The following is a 26,525-nucleotide window of genomic DNA, read 5'->3' on the forward strand; positions in this document are numbered from 1 at the left end:
TGAATACTTCTTTTTATTTACATTTGCAAAAATGACTAAAAACCAGTTTTTGCTTTGTCATTATGGGGTAATGTGTGTTGATTGAGGGGGAAAATAAAATGTTATCCATTTTAGAATAAGGCTGTAATGTAAAATGTGGAAAAAGTCAAGGTCTGAATACTTTCCGAATGCACTGTATAGAATAGTTGAGACATAAGAACTGAAAGCAGAGAACAATATGGCAAAATAGTGTATTGTCCAATGCGTAAAAGCATTTGACACAAATGTACCAGTACACAGACAATGAATCTGTGTTATATTTCATATGTAAACAGTCAAGAGGTGCAATTGAAGTACTTCATCATAAAGTGATTTTGAATAAAGACACATTATTGTATTTGTCCCTTTACTGTATTTTCAGTGTTATTCAGAATTTACACATTTGGCACCATTTCTGATTTGAATTTTTCCCAATCAGAATATTTCTACACACTGGTATGGGAAACAGTATGGTTAACAGTTAATGATCACAGTAGTTACAGCACTGCATTTGGTGCAACTTCTTCATTCCTTTTGTTAATTATACATGTTTGACATTTTGTATTAAAAAAAATAAAGAGTAAAAAGCTAAAAAGGAGGTAAAGGGAATATAGGTATTATATATTAACGTAGCCTAATTACTGATAGAGGATACTGATGGTACTGTAGGTACTGTACTTGTTTAGGCTTGATCAAACCACAGAGCCGAGCACGTAGGCCTGCCTCGTGTGCGAAATGAAGATTCAGTCGGTGTGATGAATTCCATTTTTTTCCCCAAACAGTTCAAAGTACATATCTTTACCACGGGAAAGATGGAACAGAACTGTTACTTGGGTCTTTTCTTTGGGGTGGGGAGGTGCACTATATTTTTGTCATATTAAACAGAGTATACACCGCACTCAGAAGAGACCTTGGGTTACAGAAAGATTTGCCAATACCTATACAAAATGATATAGGTCGGAATTCAATCCAACGCAGATTAAAAGCCTATCGCTGTGTGCATGCTGTTAAAAGGCAATATCCCCGGACATTAACGGAGATCAAATAAGCCGTCAAGGAAGCAGATGGTAGCTCAGCTCAATCTGAAATCACATTTAACCAAAGATCAACCACAAAACACAGGTCATTTATCTGCATTTGTTTGAATCCCAGCGCTTGTAGGGTTACAAACAGGGCTTAAACAGATTGCTACCTGTGGCACCCAGACAACCAACTGAGGGGTATGACTACAATTTGAAGCGTGAGTGTGTGCGGGCAGGAGGGGATGACCCAATGACCCAAACTTTCAGTGTCAGTAAAGGCATTTTCTTTTTTTTATATTTTTGTTGTTGCAAATGAGCCAGAGCTGAACAACCCATCAAAATGTCCTCTTAAAATGAAGGCATCACCTTGTAACGTGGCAAAGGAAGTACACTAACTCTTGACATCAAATCGTGGCATTCTTCAACACAGACTAAATAGACACATTAGACCACAAATTTTATGAGACCACCCTCTCCTTTTCTGATTTCACCCGTTCAAGCGATTTGTCTTTGCAGTAACACAGAGACAGACCGACACACTGTCCTCTAGGCATTCTGCATCTCCTTGCCAATCTTGTAGCTGAGGATCTTGTTCCAGTCAATCTTGGTGCGGGTGACAGGAAGCTGTCGGCGTAAGGCTTTGAACGTGGTGTCAGACATGGTCTGGTAATTTTCACTGATGGCCGTCTGGAAATGAGAGAAATGTTTAGACTCTCGCCCCTCCCCAATGACAAGAAATGTGATTTATTTCAATTTATCAAAATATTACTGGGAGGAAACATAAGTTGCATACCTGGTATTCATTTTCTGCATCCTCAATGATTTTCACAAACTCCTTTGCAGTCTGAGTCTCATTCTGTCAAAACAAGAGAATAAAAAAAACAAGTGTTACACCTCGGATGTAAGATAAGAGTTGTCATGCCAAAGGACTAATAAAAACATCAGAATTCATGCCTTTGACAATTGCCTGTAAACTTGACAGAGATTGAAGACCATCTCTATCATAAAGGCCTTTTCTTCTTTCTTACGTCATCCTACTTCCCCTCATGCCCCAATGAACAGTTAGTCTGCACCCTTCTACTTCCTTTTAACACTTATTTGCAGGTTTAGAGGAAATAGGCCATAAAACCACAGTAGAGTATCATAAGTGTCTCCTCTACTAGGGCTGACTGACACTTCAAGAGTTCTATCATTACCAGTGTCCTTTGCAAAAATAAGCATGCCTTTAGTGCTACTGATTGTGGGCACATTCTACTGAAAGGGAAACTCACATTCACTGTGAGGGATTCCTGGACATCCTTGTGGCTGACCAGCTGCACATTTCCATCCTCATAGTAATGTACCTATAACCACAAGATAGGGGTGAGAAGCAATATACAATATGACATGAGAACAAGATACATGTTCAGTAAATCAATTTGACTCAGGGGCCTGTGCCCAACCCGTTGTCTTTGAAGAGGCTTTTACACAGCCGGACAAAATGGAGGACACTTGGCGACAGACACTAGCCTACCTGTATTTTGAGGACTCCAACGACTTGAGCTGTAGATTGGGATATACTGAACTTCCATTCAGACCTGCAACGGCCATTCCTGAAAACACAAATCAAATATGAGTCCTGACTCCTTACCCAGTCATAGAAGTAGATATTATGTTGTAAACAAAAACAAATGTATATTTAAATTAAGACTTCTTAAAGTGTACTTGCATTGTACACTGTCATTTACCAGAAGTTCTTTGGTTGAAATTGGTGACCTTCAATGCAAGCAATTATGGTTTGCTGGCCGTCTATAGTTTTCCCATAAACCTGTGATGAATAAAACAAGGTTCTGTCAATGTTAACCATGCTCATCTTTATCAACTACACTTGTACAGTCCAAAATAATTAATGTTTCCAGCATGAAAAGCTCTTTAAAGATAATAATATTATGTCGAATCCAGGCTGTGTCACAACCGACTGTGATTGGGAGCCCCATAGGGCGGCGCACAATAGGCCCAGCGTCGTCCGGCGTAGGCCGTCATTGTAAATAAGAACGTTCTTAACTGACTTGCCTAGTTAGGATTATTTTTTTAAATTTATCCTGCAGGTGAAAGAGAGGACATACAGTGCAGACGCCGCTGGGGTAGTGCTCCTTGACGTAGGCCCTCAGGGCGCTGTCACACGCATCTCTCCACAGTCTGAGAGACGCCTCTCCCTCGTGGGGCTGGGTGTCACTGGCCTCCTTCCTCAGGTGGTCAAACTTGAATGACTGCTTGTTGTGGGGGTCAAAGAAACGCCCATTGCCCAAGTCTCCATGCTCGGTGATCAGTACCTGGAGAGAGGGAGGGGCGGAGCACAGGGACACAGATAGAGGGCATCAGTTGCTGCATTGACCTTACAGATAATGTGATATATACACATACGTACAGTACCAGTCAAACGTTTGGACACACCTACTCGTTCCAGGGTTTTCCTTATTTTTATATTGTCGAATAATAACGAAGACATCAAACATACATACATACAAGAGTGTGCAAAGCTGTCATCCAGGCAGAGGGTGGCTACTTTTGACTGCTACTGTATGTATGCATGTCACAGTATGAGACCAACCAGTTTCAAAACAGCTGGGTAAGAGTCACAGTTCAGGTGACTGAGCATCTTACCTGATCATCATACCCGTCAAGTTTGGCAAGGGTGAACTGATCCATGTTGTACTGGGCAAAGGCACTGTTGAAATACAGCAGGTTAAAAGGTTATATTTGCACAACAATGCATGAACAGAATATAGATAAATAAATACAACTCCACTCACTGCGCTGCACCCTCCCTGAGAAGATTGTCATTGTTGAGCAGTATCCGCACATCTTAAATCAAGAAATGGCATTATCAAGAGACTACCAACAGCAATGCATTAACAGACTGTATAAAAATAAAAACAAGTGCCTGGGTAGTAAATAAACAGTACAATGATCATACTATTTCTAAGCATACCCACCGTTGAAGACTTCATTGAATTCTCCAGGTGGAGCATGGACGACGAAATTAGCCGCAATGCGGACCTGAGGGAAAGACAATACAATGTGATAAACAACTTAAGGCTGACTGTCAGTCTAAATAAATGAGACAGTATAATGACATAGCCATTTTACCCTGGTCACTAGAGTGAAGCAGAGAGCAGTGACTGGCTTGGCTGCCTGATGAGCCTACCTCTGCGCTGTCCAAGCCACTCCTTAGATGGAAGGGGCTATTTTTAGCAGCTGTAATGCATATGTAAGCATGTGGGGTGTCAGAGGCACTGACAGTTAAACGGGGGGGGGGGGGGGGGGACTAGGACATTTTAACAAGGGCCCCCCCTGAAAAAGTCTAGAGTGCACTGAAATCCGTTGATGGAACGACAGTATTGTAGGCCTATGTACAGTACCAGTCAAAAGTTGACACACCTACTCAGTCCAGGGTTTTTTATATTTTCTACAATGTAGAAGAATAGTGAAGACATCAAATATATGAAATAACACACAGAATCATGTAGTAATCAAAAAAAAGTGTTATTTTATATTTGAGATTCTTCATAGTAGCCACACTTTGCCTTGATGACAGCTTTGCTCACTCTCGGCATTCTCTCAACCAGCTTCATGCAGGAGTCACTTGGATTGCATTTCAATTAACAGTTGTGCCTTGTTAAAAGTTAATTTGTGGCATTTCTTTCCTTTACAACTTTGAGCCAATCAGTTGTGTTATGACATGGTAGGGTGGTATGCAGAAGATGGTCTTTTACCAAATAGGGCTAAGTCCATATTATGGCAAGAACGGCTCAAATAAGCAAAGAGAAACAGTCCCCCATTACTTTAAGATATTAATCAATATGGAACATTTGAAGAACTTTGAAAGTTTCTTCAAGTGCAGTCAAAGCATCAAGCTCTGATGAAACTGGCTCTCATGAAGACCGCCACAGGAAAAGAAGACCGAGTTACCTCGTTACCCCGAGTTACCTAGTTGCTGCAGAGGATAAGCTCATTAGAGTTACATGCACCTCAGATTACAGCCCAAATAAATGCTTCAGAGTTCAAGTAACAGACATCAACTGTTAAGAAGAGACTGCGTGGGCCTCCCGGGTGGCGCAGTGGTTAAGGGCCCTGTACAGCAGCGCCAGCTGTGCCACCAGAGACTCTGGGTTCGCGCCCAGGCTCTGTCGCGACCGGGAGGTCCGTGGGGCGACGCACAATTGGCCTAGCATCGTCCGGGTTAGGGAGGGTTTGGCCGGTAGGGAAATCCTTGTCTCATCGCGCACCAGTGACTCCCGTGGCAGGCCGGGCACAGTGGGCGCTAACCAAGGTTGCCAGGTGCACGGTGTTTCCTCCGACACATTGGTGCGGCTGGCTTCCGGATTGGATGGCGCTGTGTTAAGAAGCAGTGCGGCTTGGTTGGGTTGTGTATCGGAGGACGCATGACTTTCAACCTTCGTCTCTACCGAGCCCATACGGGAGTTGTAGCGATAAGACAAAACAATTGGATACCACAAAATTGGGGAGAAAATGAGGTAAAAAAAATATTACATGTAAAAAAAATCAAATAAAAAAAAGAGACTGCGTGAAATCAGGCCTTCATGATCGAATTGCTACAAAGAAACAACTAGTAAAATGACACCAATAAGAGACTTCCTTGGGCCAAGAAACACAAGCAATGGACATTAGACCGGTTTAAATCTGTCCTTTGTTTTGATGAGACAAATTTGAGATTTCTGGTTGCAACCGCCATGTCTTTGTGAGATGCAGAGTGGGGCAACAGATGATCTTCGCATGCGTGGTTCCCAGCGTGAAGCATGGAGGTGGTGGTGTGATGGTGCTTTGCTGGTGACACTGTCAGTAATTTATTTAGAATTCAAGGCCCACTTAACTAGCATGGCTACCACAACATTCTGCAGCAATATGCCATCCCATCTGGTTTGCGCTTAGTGGGACTATCATTTGTTTTAACAGGACAATGGCTCCACATAACACCAAGCTGGGTAAGGGTTATTTGACCAAGAAGGAGAGTGATGGAGTGCTGCATCAGATGACCTGGCCCCCACAATCACCCAACCTCAACCCAATTGAGATGGTTTGGGATGAGTTGGACCGCAGAGTGAAAGAAAAGCAGCCAACAAGTGCTCAGCATATGTGGGAACTCCTTCAAGACTGTTGGAAAAGCATTCCAGGTGAAGCTGGTTGAGAGAATAACAAATAGTGTGCAAAGCTGTCAAGGCAAAGGCTGGCTACTTTGAAGAATCTCAAATATAATATATGGATTTGGTTAAGGCTTTTTTGGTTAATACATTATTCCATGTGTGTTATTTCATAGTTGATGGCTTCACTATTATTTTATAATGTAGAAAATAGTAAAAATAAAGAAAACCCTTGAATGAGTGGGTGTGTCCAAACTTTTGACTGGTACTGTGTTCATGTTCAGATGCAGACCCAACGGTTGTGTGGGTTACATAGCTTAATTCAATACAAGTAAAGTACTCACTGAATAGTTCTATTTTTGCAACTCTTCACTGGTGCATGTCAAAAATTGAAACAAACAAATTCTGCTGTGTGTATGCTGCTGCACAGTTAGGCCTAAAGTTACTTCAGAAAGTATTCACACCCCTTGACTTTTCCACATTTTGTTGTGTTAATCTGAAATTAAAATGTATGAAATATATTTTTGGGGTCACTGGCCTACACACAATAACCCATAACGTCAAAGTTGAATTGTGTTTGACATTTTTACAAATGATTTGAAAATGAAAAGCTGAAATGTCGTGCCAATATGTAAGTACTCAACCCCTTTATGGCCTTGTTAATACTCAATTTAATGAGTAAACATTCACTTAACAAATCACAAATTTCATGGACTAACTCCGTGTGCAATAGTGTTAACGTGATTTGAATGAATAACTTTCCTCTCTACCCCACACATACAATTATCTTTAAGGTCCCTCAGGGAATTTCAGTTTCAACCACAAAGACCAGGGAGGTTTTCCAATGCCTCACAAAGGGCACCTATTGGTAGATGCGTAAATAAAAATGTTTCAAAAAAATAGAAGCAGATACTGAATATCCCAATGAGCATGGTGAAATTATGAATTACACTTTGGATGGTGTATCAATACACCCAGTCACTACAAAGATGCAGGCATCCTTCCTAACTCAGCTGCCAGAGAGGAAGGAAACCGCTCAGAGATTTCACCAGGAGGCCAACGGTGACTTTAAAAAAAAGCTAGAGTTTAATGGCTGTGACAGGAGAAAACAGAGGATGGATCAACAACATTTGTAATTAAGCCACAATACAAAGCTAAATGACAGAATGAAAAGGAAGCCTCTATAGAATAAAAATAAAACCTGCATCCTGTTTACAACAAGGCAAAGTAGAACTGTCAAAAATGTGGCAATTAAAATGAAACTTACGTCCTGAATACAAAGCATTATGTTTGTGGCAAATCCAACACACCACAACACTGAGTACCACTTCATATTTTCAAGCATGGTAGAGGCTGCATCATGTTATGGGTATGCTTGTCATTGCCAAGGAATAGGGAGGTTTTTTTTAGGATAAAAAGAACTGGAATAGAGCTAAGCACAGGCTAAATACTAAAAGGAAAACCTGGTTCAAATCGGCTTTACAACAGACACTAGGAGACAAATTCACCTTTCAGCAGGACAATAACCTAAAACACAAAGCCAAAGTTGCCAAGATGGCATTGAAAATTCCTGAGGGGCCTAGTTACTGTTTTGACTTTAAAAAGTTATCTTGAAAACATATGGCAAGACTTGACAATGTCTGTCCACCAATGATCAACAACCAACTTGACAGAGATTGAAGACATTTTTAAAGAATAATGTGCAAATATTGTACAATCCAGATGTGTAAAGCTCTTATAGAATTTACCAGAAAGACTCACAGCTGTAATCTCTGTCAAAGGTGATTGTAACATGCATTGGCTCAGGGATGTGAATACTTATGTAAATGAGACCTGTATTTCATTTTCAATACATTTGCATGTTTTCACTTTGTCAATATTGGGTCGTGTCTAGATTGGTGAGATTATTTTTTATTTGTTGTTTCAACCTGAATAAAACAAAATGTGGAATCAGTCAAGGGTGTGAATACTTCTGAAAGCACTGTAGATGCTCCCAAAGACTGTGGCACCTTCCCACACAGAGCAGTATTTGTAAAATACATATACTCATTCTACTGGTCGGTACATGTATCTGACCGTATCCCTGCTGTGGGCCTGCCATTGAAGTGATAGGAATGTTACACCCCAGTAGGGACTGGCAGCTTCAAACATGTATCTGCATGCAGCTGACAGCAAGAACAGTCCATTTTCAAGCTTTCAAATGAAGGTTGTTTAGTTTTTGGTGATTCAATCGCAATTGGTTGAAATGGCCACAATCACTATGATAATGTATTTTCTACAGAAGAAGTCTTGTGAATATGGTTGTACAGTATGTTTGTGTGGACTTTTCATGGGATCAATGATTCCTATACCAAGTAAGAGGTCAACAGTTCCTTGTGTTGTAATTAGGGCTGTCAGAGTTCTTGTAATACAATTTTTAATTGCGATTAATTGCATTATCTGAACGTGTTCAAGAGCGACTGCCTTTAAAAGCAACAAATCCCTTTGGAAATGTCCTATGGGCATCAATATGAGTCAGAAACTGTTATTGTAGTATACAAAATGACTACAAAGTGAAAAAGATCATTTCGGTCATAAAGTAAGTTTTGTCAAAAACTGAGTTTGGAACATAGTGCCGTGAAAAAGTATTTGCCCCCTTTCAAATTCTCAACTTTTGCATATTTTTGACACTGAATGTTATCAGATCTTCAACCAAGACCTAATATTAGATTAAGGGAACCTGAGTGAACAAGTAACAACAATTAAATACTTATTTCATAAACAAAATTATGCAAAAAGTAATTGCCCCCTTACACTCAACTGGTTGTGCCACCAGTTGTCTTTGGGTCAAAACACACAATCTACATGAAAATGACTAAAAAAGATAGAAATGTCTAAGTTTTGGAATGACCTAGTCAAAGTCCAGACCTAATCCCTATCGAGATGTGACAGGACTTGAAAACCTACAAATGTCACTGAGTTAAAGCAGTTCCGCATTCAAGAGTAGGTCAAAATGCCTCCACGGTGATGTGAGACTGATCAACAACTACAGGAAGCATTTGGTTGCAGTCATTACAGCTAAAAGGGTGGCACATCCCGTTATTGAGTGTAAGGGGACAATTACTTTTTCCACACACACAAGAATTGTGTCGCATAATTTTGTTGATTAAATAAATAAGGATCAATTATTTTTGTTATTTGTTCACTCAAGTTCCCTTTAATATTAGGGTTTGGTTGAAGATCTGATAACATACAGTAGCAAAAATAGAGAAAATCAGAATGTGGGCAAATACTTTCACGACACTGTATGTGCGTCACAAGGAGAAAATTAAGATTGGGTTTTGATTTGACGATGTCCATTTGCCTTCTAACATGGGGTTAACAGCTGTGGTGACTGCTCTCTATCCAATAGCATAGGCAGTGAGAGACCTGCCTAGCAGCACAAATTTGTTTACCGAATTCAAAACCTTACCATTTTTTTACTTGAGAAATACTGCAAACTCCTTAGACGTCAAATAAAACATCCTCTGCAAAAACTGTCTAATTAATTACAGATTTTTTGAGTTCTTAGATTATTCTGTGGATTTTGAGGAAGTGAAACACGGAAGCTGTCAGAAAACACACCAAGACTGAAATCACATTTTTCTAATGAGCAACAGAAAAACACCTGCCCGTCGGGGTGTTTAGTCACCCTTTTAAAATACACTGAAAACATCCCAAATACTGGCTCAAAGACCAGCAGGTGGCGATTTTCAGTCATTTCATTTTAAGGGAATCTATGCAGCCGGGAATCTACGCTTACACTCATATCCCCCGTGAACCGGTTCAGACACAAATCAATCTCCATTTAGGCTGCAAGGTGTCGATTTCCACCTTATTTTTCACCACCATGCTACAGTGGCTAATGCAAGTCCCAGATGTTGCGTATCGCATTCAGCCAATCAGATTGCAGCAGTCTTTTTTCAATCCTGGTCTGATTGCCTGAACGCAATACGCAACATCCGGGAGTAGCATTAGTCACTGTAGCATGGTGGTGTAAAATGGTGTTTCATAAAGAAAGTATGCATATTTCAACAACAAAATCTGCTTTCTTGCCTTTAATCCAGTTTAGGAAATTGCTGCCTTTGCAGCCTGAATGGATAATGTTTTACACACAAACCTGTCCACAGGGGATACAAGTGTATAGCTGGCTGCATAGATTCCCTTTGGACGGTAAGATGAAATGACCCAATATCGCCATCTGTCTGTATTTGGGTTGCCCAAAGGCCATCTAAGGTAAACAGCTAAAAACAACTATGCAATGTCCACTGAACAAAAATATAAATGCAACATGTAAAGTGTTGGTCTGATGTTTCATGAGCTTAAATACATTTTTTCCATACAAACAAAAAAGCTTATTTCTCTCAAATTGTGTGCACAAATTTGTTTACATCCCTGTTAGTGAGCATTTCTCCTTCGCCAAGATAGTCCATCCACCTAACAGGTGTGGCAAATCATGAAGCTGATTAAACAGCATGATCATTACACAGGTGCACCTTGTGCTCCGGACAATAAAAGGCCACTAAAATGTACAGTTGTCACAACACAATGACAAATGTCTCAAATTGAGGGATTGTTCAATTGGCATGCTGACTGCAGGAATGTCCACCAGAGCTGTTGACAGAGAATTGAATGTTCATTTTTCTACCATAAGCCACCTCAAGTCGTTTTAGAGATTTTGGCAGTATGTCCAACTGGCCTCACCACATCTATAGCGTTTTGTGGGTGAGTGGTTTGCTGATGTCAATGCCATGGTGGCGGTGGGGTTATGGTATGGGCAGGCAGCATAAGCTACAGACAATGAACACAATTTAATGTTATCTCTGGAAAATTTAATGCAGAGATACCGTGACGAGATCCTGAGGTCCATTGTCGTGCCATTCATACGCCGCCATCACCTCATGTTTTAGCATGTTAATGCACGGCCCCATGTCGCTAGGATCTGTACACAATTCCTGGAAGCTGAAAATGTTCTAGTTCCTCCATGGCCTGCATAATCACTAGACATGTCACCCATTGAACATGTTCGGTAGGCTCTGAATCGACGTGTACAACAGCGTGTTCTACTTCCCGCAACCACTGAAGATGAGTGGGACAACATTCCACAGGCCACAATCAACAGCCTGATCAACTCTATGCGAAGGAGATGTGTCACACTGCATGAGGCAAATGGTGGTCACACAAGATACAGACTGGTTGTGATCCACACCCCTACCTTTTTTTGTGACCAACAGATGCATATCTGTATTCTCAGTCACCTGAAATCCATAGATTAGCGCCTATCTATTTAAAATTGATTTGATTTCCTTATATGAACTGTAACTCAGTAAAATCTTCGAAATTGTTTCATGTTGCGTTTATATTTTTGTTAAGTTAAAAAAAAACAAGTGTGCTGTTTTTCAATTGACCTAATTGTGCTAACCGATACTTTAGACAAAACCAAGAAGTCATTATGGTAAAGTTAAAAATAAAAAGCTAAATCTGATTTAATTACATCTTAATTTGAACTAATTCTGAACTTGACATTAATCAATATTTGTATTTAATGTTTGACAGCCCTGGTTGTTATAGTCAATCGGCTAGATGCAATGTAATACCACCAAGACAGACAATGTGATAATGACTAGAATGATGCCTATGGCTATGTTCTTCGGAGTTGTGTCTAGCACAGTGGGTATATGTGTCTAAGTCTTAAATCTTACCTTAGCTAACATTTACAAACATTTTGGCTAGCTACAGACTCGTATTTACGCAAACTGATTCTTGCGTTCGGTATTATTTACATGACGCGTATGGAGTATAGTTGGCTCAATTAACTCCGTCAGTTTATTTCCTAGCAGACAGGATAGTTAGCTCATATGTTAGTTAACTAGTTAACGTCAGCCAGCAAGCTAACTTTAGCTTGGTACTAGCTTAGCAAACTAGCTAACGTTATTTCTGCAGCCAAAATAATTTAGGAAGGACACAACAACCTAGCTAATTTACTAAAAATCGTAAAACAGTGAACAAAGCTTATCAAAATACTGACTAGTTATGTAGCTACCTTCTCTTCCCCAGTGAGCTGTTCTTCGAAATTTGCCATCTTGGCTGATCTGCGACAGTGATGAAGCGGATCTCCACAGTGTCACAATAGATATAACAATGAGCCAGATATTTCACCAGATGTATAAATGTCAAACATCCGGTTGGCGTTCCACTCACTACCAAATATGGCGATGAGAGGAAGCCCAGTGGCCGGCAGTGGGAGAAGATGGAGCGAGTTGGATTTTGTCCGAAATTCTGAAAAATTTCTCATCGATGAAACATTTGATCTCCATACAGTTTTCTGTTTCCAAAACTAGAATCTGTAAAAAACATGGTGGACTCCGTTTTGTAGACTTCCAAAGTAAAAACAAAATGCGTTGTTTAGATGGAGTGCGAGGGCGAATTGTGTTATTGCATACGCGCATTTCACAGAGTAGGCGTTCCCTAACGAAAATATGCAAATTATGTTAGAACAGGCCAATAGGAGCTCGCTATCTCGTGCTTGGCTCTGCCCACCTCCTTGTTTGTTCGGGCCAATGTGATTCATTTGCTCCCATTGGAAACGACAGGCTCTGATTTTTCTTGGGTTACTTTTAACAAATCTTTGGTGCCACTGGCACATGATTCCTCTGTTTACAGCACAGCCATCCGGTAAAAACATGGAGGACGCCACCAGCAGTAATCCTCAATCTATTGGATTTACAGAGAAATTAAAATCATGGCTGTCCTGGTCATGGACATACATATGTGCAGTTTGGTTTGCCATGGTTTTAACTATGATCTATGTTCTGCGAAGCCCCTTGAAACTGCAGGACACTCTTACCTCAGGTGAGTTAGCTAGCTAAAGTAACGTTAGCTGTAATGCAGAGCCATCAAAGAATGGGCAAGCTAGCTAGTTAGCTAATGTAACCAGCCTGCTAGCTAACAAATATACATCGAGAGACAGTGGATGAAGTGAAAGTTTGACAGTTCCATAGCCAGCATCTCAGGTTGGTTTATTTATTAAATATTAGACAGCTATTAGACACCTAACTAACGTTTACTGTTATGCTTATGCATAATAACTAACCTGCTAGCTAGATCGCTAGTTTACATCATTCAAACTAGCAATGCATAGTGATTGCTAGAATTGCATGAGTTTCTTAGTCAGTGTGGCTATTCGCTAGAGACATAGCTAACTAGCTATATCTCTCTTCACCAATGGGCTTCTTCACCAATGGGCTACTTCAACCTCGCTAGCTAGCTACACGGACCCAGCACAGGCTCTGTCTGTAGTAGGCTTCTTCATTATTAGCCTCTAATTTACGTTCAGTGTTATATCTGAATCCCAGTCATATTATTCAGTCAGGCTTGTGCAGTGTCATCAATTTGTGTGTTATGCATTTGATCTAACACACCTGTTGTTTCAGCATCTGTGTTCTTGAATACACTGACCCCTAAATTCTATGTGGCACTCACTGGAACATCCTCTCTCATCTCTGGCCTAATCTTGGTGAGTTGTGAAGATCACAGGGTTATTCACTGCATGGGGGTTGGTGAATATAGTTAGCCCTGGTTGTAGATTGGACACTCCACATTTGCAAATGTGCAATTCAAATACCAACATCAAAGGGAACCTAGATGTGTTGTACACTTAGCTAGTGCACAATGATACGATTCAACTAAATGGCAATCAATTTCATTGTCAAGAAGATGTGTATACTGGTACATTGCTCTCTGTATGACTGGCCCAATCCCCTGCTTGCAGATTTTTGAGTGGTGGTACTTTCGTAAGTATGGGACCTCGTTCATTGAGCAGGTGTCTGTTAGCCATCTGCGGCCTCTCCTAGGTGGGGTGGAGAGCAGCACGACCACTGGCCTGTTCTCCTCAGTCAACGGAGAGGCTGAGCCTAGACCCAGTGTCTCAGGTAAACATTTCACCGATAGTATGGTTCCCCAAACAGACCAAAGACCTGGGTCGTAGTAATTAGTGCACAGCACACTGTAGCAAACCGCAGCAAAGCATTTTGCAATGGACAACAAAAAAATGAGCATTTCTGATTGGACAAGTTCAGGTGCTCTCTCACTGTTTCAGTCCATTTTTCTTCCATTTGGTGGCCAGTGAATATGTGACTCAGGTTTGCAAGGCCATCACTGTAATGACACTTGTCTTTTGCAGAGTGTAAAGTTTGGAGGAATCCTTTAAATCTATTCAGAGGAGCAGAATACAGCAGGTAATGTACATCCCCCACCACAGGATGTCACTCATCCTGAGTTTTAGCTACACTGGCCTTCTATCTAAAGGTAAATTGCTATTTATAAATACTTTGCCCCTGACACTCTTTATTTTGTACCCCTCTAAAGGTACACATGGGTGACTGGAAAAGAGCCTTTGACCTACTACGATATGAACCTGTCTGCTCAAGACCACCAGACCTTCTTCACTGGCGACACTCAGCAACTCAAGACTGAAGATACTGGTTTGAATCTAAGCTTTTCAACTGGTATATTATGATATATGAAAGCCAAAGTTTACATTTCTGGGAAGGAATAGAATCCTTCATTCTTTGTAAAAAGACTTTGGGCCTTATTGGCCTGCGGACAGTCTTCTGGATCCATGTCTAGGCACTACGTTCAGTATTTTGTTATATTTTTCTGTTCTCTTACAGTTATGCAGAAGGCCTGGAGGGAGAGAAATCCCCAAGCCCGGATCAGAGCAGCTTACCAGGCCATAGAGATGAACCACGAGTGAGTTCTACTGCCATGACAGTTTCGGTTGTGGTTCGAAGACCTTGCACGCTCATTTCCGGAAATCCAAAATGAATAGTCTTATTTAGGCCTAACAAGTAGGTGTATTCTAGTAGAAGTAGAAAGCAAAGCAAGTGTCTTCCCTGTGGTTTTTAGGTGTGCTGCTGCCTATGTGCTCCTGGCTGAGGAGGAAGCTACCACCATCACAGAGGCTGAGCGGCTGTTCAAACAAGCCCTGCGGAGTGGTAAGAGAGTACAGGACCAAATCACAAGCCTCGGGCCTTTTGAAATCATTAGTCGGGGATGGGATTTTTGTAATTAAATGCAATACATTGCCTCTCTTGCATAGCTGGCAAAGACATCAACTTGCTGGTGTATATCAAACGCAGACTGGCCATGTGTGCACGCAAGCTGGGACGCATCAAGGAGGCAGTGAAAATGATGAGAGATGTGAGTGTTGCCATTTCCTTGACCAGGGGTGTTAAAATCAGGGCCTTGAGTTCTGCATTATGGCTGTTTATGCAGGTAACCTAGCAGTTACAGCATTGAGACAGGAACCAAAAGGTTGCTGGTTCAAATACCCAAGCCGACAAGGTGAAAAATCTGTCTGTTCCCTCGAGCGACCCTGTAAAAACAACACATTTCACTGTACCTATCCGGTGTATGTAAGATTTATTTTTATTGATTGATGCCATTGATTGGCTAGAGGGAGAGTTCACTTACCTGGGACGCATTCAGTTCGCTTCAACCTTTGCTACATTGCGTGACAGTTTGCATCGTTCTTAAACAGCCTTTGTGGTATGTTTTTTGCTCCCGTGTTGGCGGGGTGTGGTCGGATCAATATGGGTGTGACCATCTGAAATCATAAAACTCCTGCAACACACCATTCATAATCGTCCTCTGGGCCACCATAATCACAAAGCTTTTCAACCTGTCTTTCAGTACAGTACCATTTCCATTGAATTCATAGTTTTACACTATTTTGTCATACTGAACGCAGCCCTGGTATTAGTCGCTGTTTAGAGGATAGAACAAACAGAAGTAATGTGGACGTAGAAGCTGTGATTTTCTATTGTCCTGTCTTTAGCCCTCTTCTATGCACCTTTTAATACTGGTTAGTCCAGACACTTTATGATTCCTTCTCTCACTTACTGCTCCTTACTTTTTCCCAGTTAATGAAAGAATTCCCACTGTTGGGAATGTTGAATATACATGAAAATCTCCTAGAGGCGTTACTGGAGCTGCAGGCTTATGCTGACGTACAAGCAGTCCTTGCCAAATATGACGGTAAGCTATATGGCATGTAGCCAATGTTTTTATCCAAGGCGACAGTAATGAGTGTGTACATTTTTCATATTAGTGGGCCCAGCGTTAATCAAACCCACAATCCTGGTGTTGAAAGCCCCATGCTACCAACTGAACCCCGTAGGACCACATGAGGAAAAACAGGGTTCAAGCCAACAAACGACAATGACTTTGAACCAGTCCTCTGTGTTCATGATTTCCAGACTCCTAGTTTGAGCTTAAAGTGAAATAACCATCATGTGTTCTCGTTGTAGACATCAGCTTGCCAAAGTCAGCTACTATATGCTACACGTCTGCACTGCTGAAAGCACGGGCTGTATCAGAGAAGTAAGTGTCCCCGTGGGGGAAATGTAGATTTTTAGATCCGTTAGTAACCATTATTGTACAATTTTTATAAGACGTACAAAAACAGTACATTGCATGATCTATACTTGACAAAGATGCATCTGTTTTTATAGGTCAGACAAGTAGCACGGGGGAATTCTACTAACAATCAATACTTTTTTTGTGGGACGTCCAACTCTCTTTTTGTGACTGAAGTGCAGTAGACCCCCCCCCCCCACACACACACACACACACACACTTGAAGCTGTCCTCCTGACTTCTGTCTTAACATGGGTGTGTCTTTCTCTCTGTCTCTCTCTCTCTCCATACGTCCCAGGTTTTCTCCTGAGGCAGCGTCCCGGCGGGGCCTGAGCACTGCAGAGATGAACGCTGTGGAGGCTATACACAGAGCTGTGGAGTTCAACCCACATGTGCCAAAGGTCAGTCGAGACCTTCAGCCACAGATCTGCCACAGATCTAGGATAAGCTTATGCTCTCCAAATCCTAACCTTGACCATTAATTGCAAGAAAGGTACATATCTAGAATTAGCTTAGCGTACCCTATCCAAGTCCGAGCCTGAACAATTGGTGGGGGAAATGCAACAACTGATATGAATTTGTATGTTTTTTCCGTTAGCTTTATTTGAGCAAATTCTGTCATTTTTTTACAAACACAGGTGATGGCTATTTAGTTATTTTGCTGTACTCCATTCTCTTCTGGGGTGATGGCAGCAGAGAGCATCAACGTCTCTACCAGAACTGTGCTGATTTTAGTACTTGTAAGGACCTAGGACAGCCAGCAGGTGTCAGTATTGCACTGCATCGTAAATGTAGCTGCTGTAGTCAGGACTGGACCTGTGAGCCACTACTCACTCTCCCAGTAGCACAGTAGAACACAGTGCCCTGCACTTAGTGGATTTTTCCAAATGTAAAACTATAAGCCTAATTATTATTCCATTAGCTATCTATCAGTTGACTATGAAGAGTTCCTGGTGAGATCTGGATCGTGTTCAGTAGGGCATACTGTAGCAAAATCTTTTGCAACAGAAAATACAAATCTGTATTTTTACTGCATAAGATCAGATAGTACATCCCCCGTTTCAAAATCTTTTCTACCTACTGAACAGGAACCTGAGGTGTAACCTCATTGATCATGGACATGACTGGGCTGTACTCTGGTCTGGGTGACAACAAGGGGCCTTGATGTGTCCCCTGCAGTAGACAGACAGAAACAATTCCTGCACATCTCTTCCCACAGGGATTAGGCTTGGATGTCCTATAGTAAAACACACAATCCCCCAAACACACACTCTCTCTCGCTCTCACACTCACTCACATACACAGAGGTCGCAGTCTCCCTACAGCAAGTGTGTGTGTGTGTGTGTGTGTGTGTGTGTGTGTGTGTGTGTGTGTGTGTGTGTGTGTGTGTGTGTGTGTGTGTGTGTGTGTGTGTGTGTGTGTGTGTGAGCTGCGATGTGTGGCAGTCACAGGCAGCGAGGGGGAAACTCAGTGCTTTGATCCAGGCTTTGATGTGAGGGCCCTCATCCTGAGTGTCTCCCTGTCCCCCACCTCGCCCCAGGGGCATTGCTGCCCCCCTCTCTGCTCCCTTCTCAGCCCCCCTTTGCCCCCTCTCATTCCCCTGCCATGGCACTGACAAACAGGGCGGGTCAGACTATAAAGTAGTGATCCCAGAGATAGTGCACATCTACAGCACCTCTGCTTTCAACTGGTGTTACCCTAGACCCTTCTAACTAAACTCTGAACCTCGAAGCCAATTCCACTGCATTTTTTTCCACTGTCCCCCTCTAATCAAGGACTGATTTAGACCTGGGACACCAGGTGTGTGCAATGAATTATCAGGTAGAACCAAAAACCAGCAAGCTCCGGACCTCGTAGGGTAGAGTTGAATACCCCTGCTCTAGACCGTTGAGCTGGGAGAGACTAATATGTTCTCTCCGTCTGTCAATCTCTGTCCCATTGAAGAAGATCTTCTCCCTCCCAGGGTTCACGTCTCATAGTAGTCAGGCAGACGGGACACTCCAAACCTTTTAGAATTGTTCAAATCCGTCAGATATCGACTGAATTATAGCACATAAAACATTTTACTGCCACTGACGCATAATGAATGGAGTTCAGGGATTTTGGTGGGAATTCAGGTATAACATGTATTGTCATGTCACTTATTTTCTTAGAATGCACTTACACACAGTGCCTTCAGAAAGTATTCACACCCCTTGACTTTTTCTACATTTTGTTGTGATTCAATTTAGATTTTGTGTCACTGGCCTACACCATAATGTCAAAGTGGAATGATGTTAGACATTTTTACAAATTAATAAAAATTGAAAAGCTGAAATGTCTTGAGTCAATTCAACCCCCAATTCAACCCCTTTGTTATGGCAAGCCTAAATCAGTTCAGGAGTAAAAATGTGCTTAACAAGTCACATAATAAGTTGCATGGATAGTGTTTAACATATCCTTTTTGAATGATTACCTCATCTCTATACCCTACACATATATACAATTATCTGTAAGGTCCCTCAGTCAAGCAGTGAATTTCAAACACAAAGACCAGGGAGGTTTTCCAATGCTTCACAAAGAAGGGCACCTATTGGTCGATGGGTAAGGGGAAGAAAAAAAAGAAGCAGGCATTGAATATCCCTTTGAGAATGGTGAAGTTATTAATTACGCTTTGGATGGTGTATCAATACACCCAGTCCCTACAAACATACTGGTGTCCTCCCTAACTCCGTTGCCGGAGAGGAAAGAAACCGCTCACGGCCAGTTGTAACTTTAAATAGTTCAGAGTTTAATGGTAGTGAAAAAACTGAGTATGGATCAACACCATTGTAGTTACTCAACAATACTAACCTAAATGCCTGAGTGAAAATAAGCCTGTACAGAATCAAATATATTCCAAAACATGCATCCTGTTTGCAATAAAGCACTAAAAATACATTTTTAAAAATGTGGCAAAGAAGTGAACACACCACATCACTGAGTACCACTTTTCATATTTTCAAGCATGGTAGAGGCTGCGTCATGTTATAAGTATGCTTGTCACCGGCAAGGAGTGGACTAGGGAGTTTTTCAGGATTAAAAGAAACAGAATAGAGCTAAATTCAGGAAAAATCCTAGATTAAAACCTGGTTGTCTGCTTTCGACTAGACAAGTCAACATTCACCAGGACAATAACCTAAAACACAAGGCCAAATATACACTGGTGTTGCTTACCAAGACGACATTTAATGTTCCTGATTGGCCTAGTTATAGTTTGGACTTAAATCGGCTTGAAAATCTATGGCAAAGTTGAATGTAACATATATTGGCTCAATGCTGTGAATACTTAAATACATATCTGTATTTAATTTTCAATACATTTGCTAACATTTCTAAAAACATGTTTTCACTTTCATGCGGTATTGTGTGTAGATGGATGAGAATAGTTTTTATTTCATCTATTTTGAGTTCAGGCTGTAACACAACAAAATGTGGAGTAAGCCTTGGGGTATGAATACTTTCTGATGATACTGTATATTTTCTAATGGTATCAGGTATATATTTTTTCTTAAAGTAAATCAAATGAGATGCCTCATTTGCATAAACACAATGGGTGTATTTTCATACGTGAATACATTAACATAACGGGATGGAACAGGGCTGCAAAAACATGTCCCTGTCTATGCCTACCTGTGCTGTCTATGCCTACCTGCACTCACCTGTGCTGTCTAGACTGCCTAATTTAATTACTGTTGTTGTCACTTTCTGTTGCGTAATTCAACAAGTGTGTCAATAGCAGGATATCCTAGATTAGAAATCACCACACTTGGCTCTAGGTTACACCTATCTAAACAAACATTGTTTTCGAGAGCAGACATAATGTCACTATAATGGCAAGTGTTCATTTTAGGTACTTGTTTCATTTCAGTGCGTCTAATTTGTAAACATCTGTCTTAAATTATTTTAATTCCACCAAAAAAATCAATACTCATCAAAATAAAGTTATCTTTCTTCTCTTTCTTGTGACGTAAGTATCGAAACGATGCGTTGAATCCCAGATGAAGCTTTAGCGTTATTATGGACGCCATTACCAGCGTGCGTTTGACAGGCCATTGCAAACATTTCTGCACTCGTACCTTTTAACGGGGGAAAAAAGTACAGGCTCAAGCAAGAGGTATGAAAGGTTCGCAGGAGTCAAATGAAAGCAATCAATCCAGTGATATTGAAGTGACCGGTGGATTTTGCACCCCTCAAACACAGGAAATAGATGGCTGCGACGGACTTAACGTGGCGACTTTTAAAGAGTTGTGCTTGTCGCATTGTCCTCAGGAGCGCGGGAGTGAAGCAGGTTCTTTCAGCCTCACCGTGTCAAGTCAATTCATTGAATCCGCTAGAGGTTGGGTGCTTTGGTCTTCTTATAGTCAAAGCTTTTGAGATTATGCAGCGGGATTATTTCCTGGTCTAAATGATTTGTGTCAGACTTGTCTTTATTTATTTATTGATCAAGGTGAGTCCCATTTGAGATCTTATCAAGATCCGGTGTGTATCTCTTTCACAAGGGACCCCTGTCCTTGTCTGTCTAAATGGTCAGTGAGTGCACCTGTAGCCGTAGAGCCCGAGGCATGCCTGGCGTGGGCTGTTTTCTGCCCAGCAGCCAGTGTTCACACACAGATACCAGTTGTTCACTGGACTGGAGCGAGCTGCTCTGGCTCTGTTGTGGGTGGGCTTCCATTCCCAGCAGCTTCCCCGCATTCCCCTGCTTCAATCAACGAGCGAGACCCCCCGATTCCTCCCACCGGCCTCGGCAACGTGACCCCTCAGCAGTCAGTCAGTCCACCAGCCAGCCCCCACCAGGCAGCCTTGGAAGAGTGGTGTAATGAAGGCAAGATTTATGGGCATTCTGGGAGGTCAGGCGTGGGGAGTGTTAGGGCCAGCATCGCAGCAGGCCTGAGGGGATTATATATGGACATCACGCTACATCACATGAGCAGACTGCACTAAATGCTCCACACACCCAGCTGTTTCAGTGCTCAACCTCTTAACCGCTCTGCTCGCCCCCCCCTCTCCTCGCCACTTTTTTCTTGTCTGTCCCAATCAGTCTCGCTCTTTCTCTCTCTCTCTCTCTCTCTCTCTCTCCAAGGAACAGTAGAATGGTTGAGGAACCGGACAGAGGGAAGCCTGTATGGCTGGTCAAGTGTTAAGGACACCTGAATGTGTTTTATATTTGGCACACTCCTGTGGTTAACACTTCCTCGCGCATTTGGAGTGTGCTGCTTTGTGCCTGGTAGGCTATGTTGTGGCGATGGCCTCCTCTGCCTTGTTCAGAATTCAGATGGATGGAGGCTTGACTTAGGTCAAGTGTGATCCAACACTGCACTGGAGGAGACGGACGGCAGTAAGAAGTGCCTTGGCACAGCTCTAGCGTCAGCTCACCTTCACCAGTTCCTAACCTTAATCATTGGATCATTGGAAGGAACGATACAAAACAGACTTTAAAAAAAAAAAAAAAACAGTTTCTCGGGTCAATATCACCCTCCAGCATCCGTCCAGTTCAGTCCGCCGCTACCTTCGGGTGACCTAACATGACAGACGGCCTCAGAGGTCACCTATCCTTCAACAGCACCGTGAGCCAATGAGACGACGGCTGGATGTCGTCGACTTGTTCCATTGTGCTAAATGCCGAAGATTAAAATCGGAGGGAGGCTTATGAGTTATGCTCCGGCGTATGAGTGTTCCAAGATAAAAGAGGAACGTCAATGAAACTCGATCCCTTCATCAAAGAGGCGACTGGTGAAGGGGGGGGGGGGGGGGGGGGGGGGGGTAAAGGGAGGGGGGGGGGGGGGGGGTACGGAGGAGGGAGGCAGCGCAGAGGGCCGAGGTGTTACCCACCCTTATGCCAGGGCATGCCAGGAAGGACAGCTGCCAGTCAAATGCTTTGGTAACCATCACCTCTACCCTTATTAAACACACTGGTATACCTGGTTAAAAGTGCTGCTCCTAACAGAATGAAGTATGCTCAGCATCTATATAGCAGGCCTCTCCAACCCTGCTCCCGGAGAGCTACCGCGTAGGTTTTTGCTCCAACCCTAATCTTGCACACCCGATTCTAATAATTAGCTGGTTGAAAAGCTGAATCAGGCTAGTTACAACTGTGGTTGGAGCGTAAACCTACAGAAGGGTAGCTCTCCAGGGACAGGGTGGGAGAGCCCTGATCTATACAGTAAGCCTAAGTGCTGACTGGCGTAAAAGTCTCAAATTTGGCGAGGACATGAAAGTCGCGCACGCCATTGAACGACTGCAACTCAAATAAATCACTGCAGCGAGGAGTGGAGTGCGCTGAAAACGTCTTTAAAAAGTGCTAGACACTCAATCTCAAAAACGTGAAACTCACAGACCGTTATCCACGCATAACCAATCAGCATCATATTCATGCAGACACACTGTAGCCAGCCAGCTAACACACCAGCTAACTGTCCCTGAGGGAAGAGGAGAGCAGTGCAAAGGGCTGGTCTGCCCCTCGGGCCCTGGGTGTAGCCTCCTGGGCAAGCAGGGTGGCTCTGGGCTGCTATGCACTGGGCTGGCTGGCTGGCTGAGCCTGTGACCATGGGGGAGATTAAACAGGATTAGCTTTAGGGTAACCTTCCCAAAGTGTCAGTCTAAGACCCATAGTCCTGTGAAGCAGGCTGCCTGGGAATCCAGAAGGCCCAACCCCAACGGTCCCTGCTGGCCCCACAGCCCAGGGGACCAGTTCAGAGGGGATTAACGCCACTGCCACGCCGCCGCCACACACACACACACACACACACAGTCCAGACACAGAGGAAAGTCGGCAGCACCACACAGCATAGCCTGACTCAGTGGGAGGAACTCACAAGGGGAGTTTACACTCTGAAACTAACAATAAAAGAGAAGAGAGAGGCTTTAGATTTCCCCCACTTGAACAATTGCAAAACAAGGGCCCTCAACAAATGCCTCACGAGGAAAAGTATATTTCAGTCTATCGGTCAGATAGCCTTAGCCTTGGGAATTATTGCTCAACAGGATATGGATGAAGTGCTGACTAATTCCCATTCAAATAAATGAACTACACTGCCCTTGTCGTCCTTGCACTCACATTCACACTTCTCTCTGCTGAACAGCACAAATTTTGCAGATTGCGACTGTTATTGCGAAATGCGGTTGTTTACCTCGCGCTGGTTGTAAGCCACCCTGGACAAGAGCGTCTGCTGCTGAACTATGCCAACGCCTTTGCCTATAATGTACTGTAATGGCGTTGTCTCCTGTCTGCCTCTCTTGTCTGTAGTATTTATTAGAGATGAAGAGTCTGATCCTGCCTCCAGAGCACATCCTGAAGAGGGGGGACAGCGAGGCGGTGGCCTACGCCTTCTTTCACCTGCAGCACTGGAAGAGGGCCGAGGGAGCCTTAAACCTGCTGCACTGCACCTGGGAAGGCAGTACGTACTGGGACATTGATTGATTGTTTGATTAATTAGTAGGTTGATTCATTCATTCATTGCATTTCTGGCAGTACTCGCATTAAAAAAAAGAGTTGACATTTAAAATCTATGCATGTACATGCTTGATGTGTTTTTCTGCATTTCTCTCCTGCCCCTGAAGCTTTTCGGATAATTCCCTACCCTCTAGAGAAGGGTCACCTGTTTTACCCCTACCCTGTGTGCACAGAAACAGCAGATCGGGAACTGCTGCCCTGTAAGTAGTAGGACAAGTCACTACTATACAGTATACTCAATGCAATGGTCAATTCTGATGATAATATGTGCCTCTATCTCTCTCTTCTCCTCTCTCTATGTCCCCCCCCCTCTCATTCTCTTCTGCAGCCTTCCACGAGGTGTCTGTGTACCCAAAGAAAGAGCTTCCCTTCTTCATCCTCTTCACAGCGGGCCTTTGTTCGTTCACTGCCATGCTGGCCATGCTCACACACCAGTTTCCTGAGCTCATGGGCGTCTTTGCCAAAGCAGTAAGTCGTGCAATTCTCTTCCACTGATCGTTTTGGATGTTGGGGGTAATATTTACCATGGACCGCTTCACATGGCTTTTCATGTTACATTCACTGAATGAGTACTTGATGGTCATTTGGGCTAGCAAAAAAACAAGGTTGTCAATATATAAATGGAATCTGGATGTGGTATTTCTCTGCTTTGTGATCACATTTCTCGGGAGTTGCAGAGGTGTGGCATTGACATATCCTAGTATAGAAAATACCATTAACCTAGAGTGATTTGCTGATATCAAACTGGATCCGTTTTAAATTTTAGAAGCGTTTTAATGGGAACGATTCAATTCTTAAGAAATGTTGTATGCGTGTTATTATTCTCATGTACTCTGACCCAGTTGTCCTCTTGTGTAGTCGCTGCCTCTCACTTCTGTCAACAACGAGGCTCATGGGATGCCTGGGTCTGATTTTGTAAGTGGCTCCTGTGTCTTTAACAGCACAGCTCTAGAGCAATACAGCCAGAATCTCTTAGGATTTAATATTGTATTATTTAATAGAGTTGTTTTTGCCTCCACGGTGTGAGATTGAAATATAGCTTAACCATATCCTGTTGTCTGAGTAGATTCCTAGAGTACTGTACTGTATGACTTGGCGCAAAAGCAGCATCTCCAACTAAGGCCTGTCCCAGCCAGGTAGTTCGTAGTACACTCATGTATTGGATAGCAGGACTTGAAGATCATCCACAGAGCAACAGCTAAGAGGGCCACCTCTAGTGATTTAGTTCAGACTAGATAAGTGACGTGGGCCTTTCTCAACCAGAACAGGCTAGTCTTGCGTCGTCTCACTTCCCAGTTCCAAGTCTCTTGAGAAAGCCGGAAATGTAGGTTGAGAACAAGCGAGCAACACCTTCGCTCAGCAGCACCGTACTTGGCTACTATAGCAGACCTGAAGAGGAAACTTGCTTTGATGACGCCGGTTTTCCACAGAGCCGCACCCTGTCAGGAGGGTCTCCAGGGAATGTGGAGGTTAAGGTTTAGGATGATAGAGTGTGCCTGTCACTACCAGAACAGGTTAACACCTCCACGCAGTCCTTCTCAAAGGGCTGTTTTCCAGCCCAGGCTCAGTTGCCTAATGCACCGTGCCTGTTAAACATCAAAAGTAAAGAACTGCAGTCCAATTGCCCCCATAGCCCATTTCACAGAGCCCCTTTTCCCGCACATTATGGGAATATATGGGGACCGAAAGAACGTAAGCCAGCAGCTGATAACGCAATCCAACATAGGCTTACAGCATGCGCATTAGTTCCAGGGTTTAAGCATTGGGTTTGATGTATGTGATTTAGTCCCTTGTTTATTTATAAGACAGTGTGGCAGACTGTCAGTGTTTCTGTTTTTAGCCTGTTTGGCTAGGCCCTCTCTCACGCTAATCCTCTGTTTACGATGGCCCTGTTTATTAGCTCTCACTTTACACAGCAGAGCAGGGCCATTAGCCTGGGCAAAAACAAGTCCGCAGAGACCGCCTGGCACTCACACTTTTGTTATGGGAAAGACTGCCTCTAGATAACACTTTTACAGCGCAGTGGAGAGCCTGGTTTGTGTAAGGGCCAGATAGAGGCACTCCATGAAAGCCTCGGAGGCTGGAGGGAGGGGAACGGCCCAGGCCCACACCGTTCTCTGAGGAAAAAACAAGATTTCTGCTGAAGAGTATAAAAAAGATCCCCGGCCTGAAACAGGACAGTGGGGGTGACCCCCCCCCCCCCTCCCCCCACGCTTCCTCTTTATCTACTCCTAGCCCTACTACATGGCAGCCATGTCTGTCCTCAACCAGCTTTTATTAGGTTACCTATTCTGTGGCTCATTGGTGTCAGTAGGGCTAGGCCTAACCTAATTCAAAGTGTGCTTTGTAACTCACTCCATCTTATGGAGGATGGATGATGTTTTCAAAGTCTTCAGAAGTAGGTGACTGACTGGTATGACGAGAGAATTTGTTCTT

The 26,525-nt window shown here is 42.9% G+C and overlaps 2 protein-coding genes across 4 annotated transcripts in view; one reads left to right on the forward strand and one right to left on the reverse strand.

The window, feature by feature from the left end:
• On the reverse strand, nucleotides 1-12,658 carry LOC139413270 (F-actin-capping protein subunit alpha-2-like). Its single transcript, XM_071160455.1, has 10 exons — nucleotides 12,243-12,658; nucleotides 4,016-4,079; nucleotides 3,833-3,884; nucleotides 3,684-3,747; nucleotides 3,146-3,352; nucleotides 2,768-2,847; nucleotides 2,554-2,632; nucleotides 2,312-2,383; nucleotides 1,834-1,896; nucleotides 1-1,727 (listed from the first exon to the last, which is right to left on the reverse strand). Exons 1-10 carry the CDS (start codon nucleotides 12,279-12,281, stop codon nucleotides 1,587-1,589), a joined length of 861 nt encoding a protein of 286 aa, XP_071016556.1. The 5' UTR covers nucleotides 12,282-12,658; the 3' UTR covers nucleotides 1-1,586.
• The window catches only part of LOC139413269 (suppressor of tumorigenicity 7 protein-like), an 18,461-nt gene continuing 4,340 nt past the window's right edge, over nucleotides 12,405-26,525 (forward strand). The window contains exons 1-14 of one of the 3 annotated variants that reach the window (XM_071160454.1): nucleotides 12,405-13,051; nucleotides 13,633-13,715; nucleotides 13,971-14,130; nucleotides 14,382-14,436; nucleotides 14,567-14,682; nucleotides 14,872-14,950; nucleotides 15,107-15,195; nucleotides 15,300-15,400; nucleotides 16,123-16,237; nucleotides 16,510-16,582; nucleotides 16,917-17,019; nucleotides 23,883-24,033; nucleotides 24,197-24,289; nucleotides 24,418-24,557. In XM_071160454.1, the coding sequence (XP_071016555.1) occupies nucleotides 12,844-13,051; nucleotides 13,633-13,715; nucleotides 13,971-14,130; nucleotides 14,382-14,436; nucleotides 14,567-14,682; nucleotides 14,872-14,950; nucleotides 15,107-15,195; nucleotides 15,300-15,400; nucleotides 16,123-16,237; nucleotides 16,510-16,582; nucleotides 16,917-17,019; nucleotides 23,883-24,033; nucleotides 24,197-24,289; nucleotides 24,418-24,557 (1,566 nt within the window). In that variant the 5' untranslated portion in view covers nucleotides 12,405-12,843. Of the gene's footprint in view, nucleotides 13,052-13,632; nucleotides 13,716-13,970; nucleotides 14,131-14,381; nucleotides 14,437-14,566; nucleotides 14,707-14,871; nucleotides 14,951-15,106; nucleotides 15,196-15,299; nucleotides 15,401-16,122; nucleotides 16,238-16,509; nucleotides 16,583-16,916; nucleotides 17,020-23,882; nucleotides 24,072-24,196; nucleotides 24,290-24,417; nucleotides 24,558-26,525 lie in introns of all 3 variants that reach the window. The other 2 variants (XR_011634783.1, XM_071160453.1) reach the window with 2 other exon arrangements.

The sequence above is a fragment of the Oncorhynchus clarkii genome, chromosome 7 (genome assembly GCF_045791955.1).
Source record: "Oncorhynchus clarkii lewisi isolate Uvic-CL-2024 chromosome 7, UVic_Ocla_1.0, whole genome shotgun sequence".
Taxonomy (NCBI): domain Eukaryota; kingdom Metazoa; phylum Chordata; class Actinopteri; order Salmoniformes; family Salmonidae; genus Oncorhynchus; species Oncorhynchus clarkii.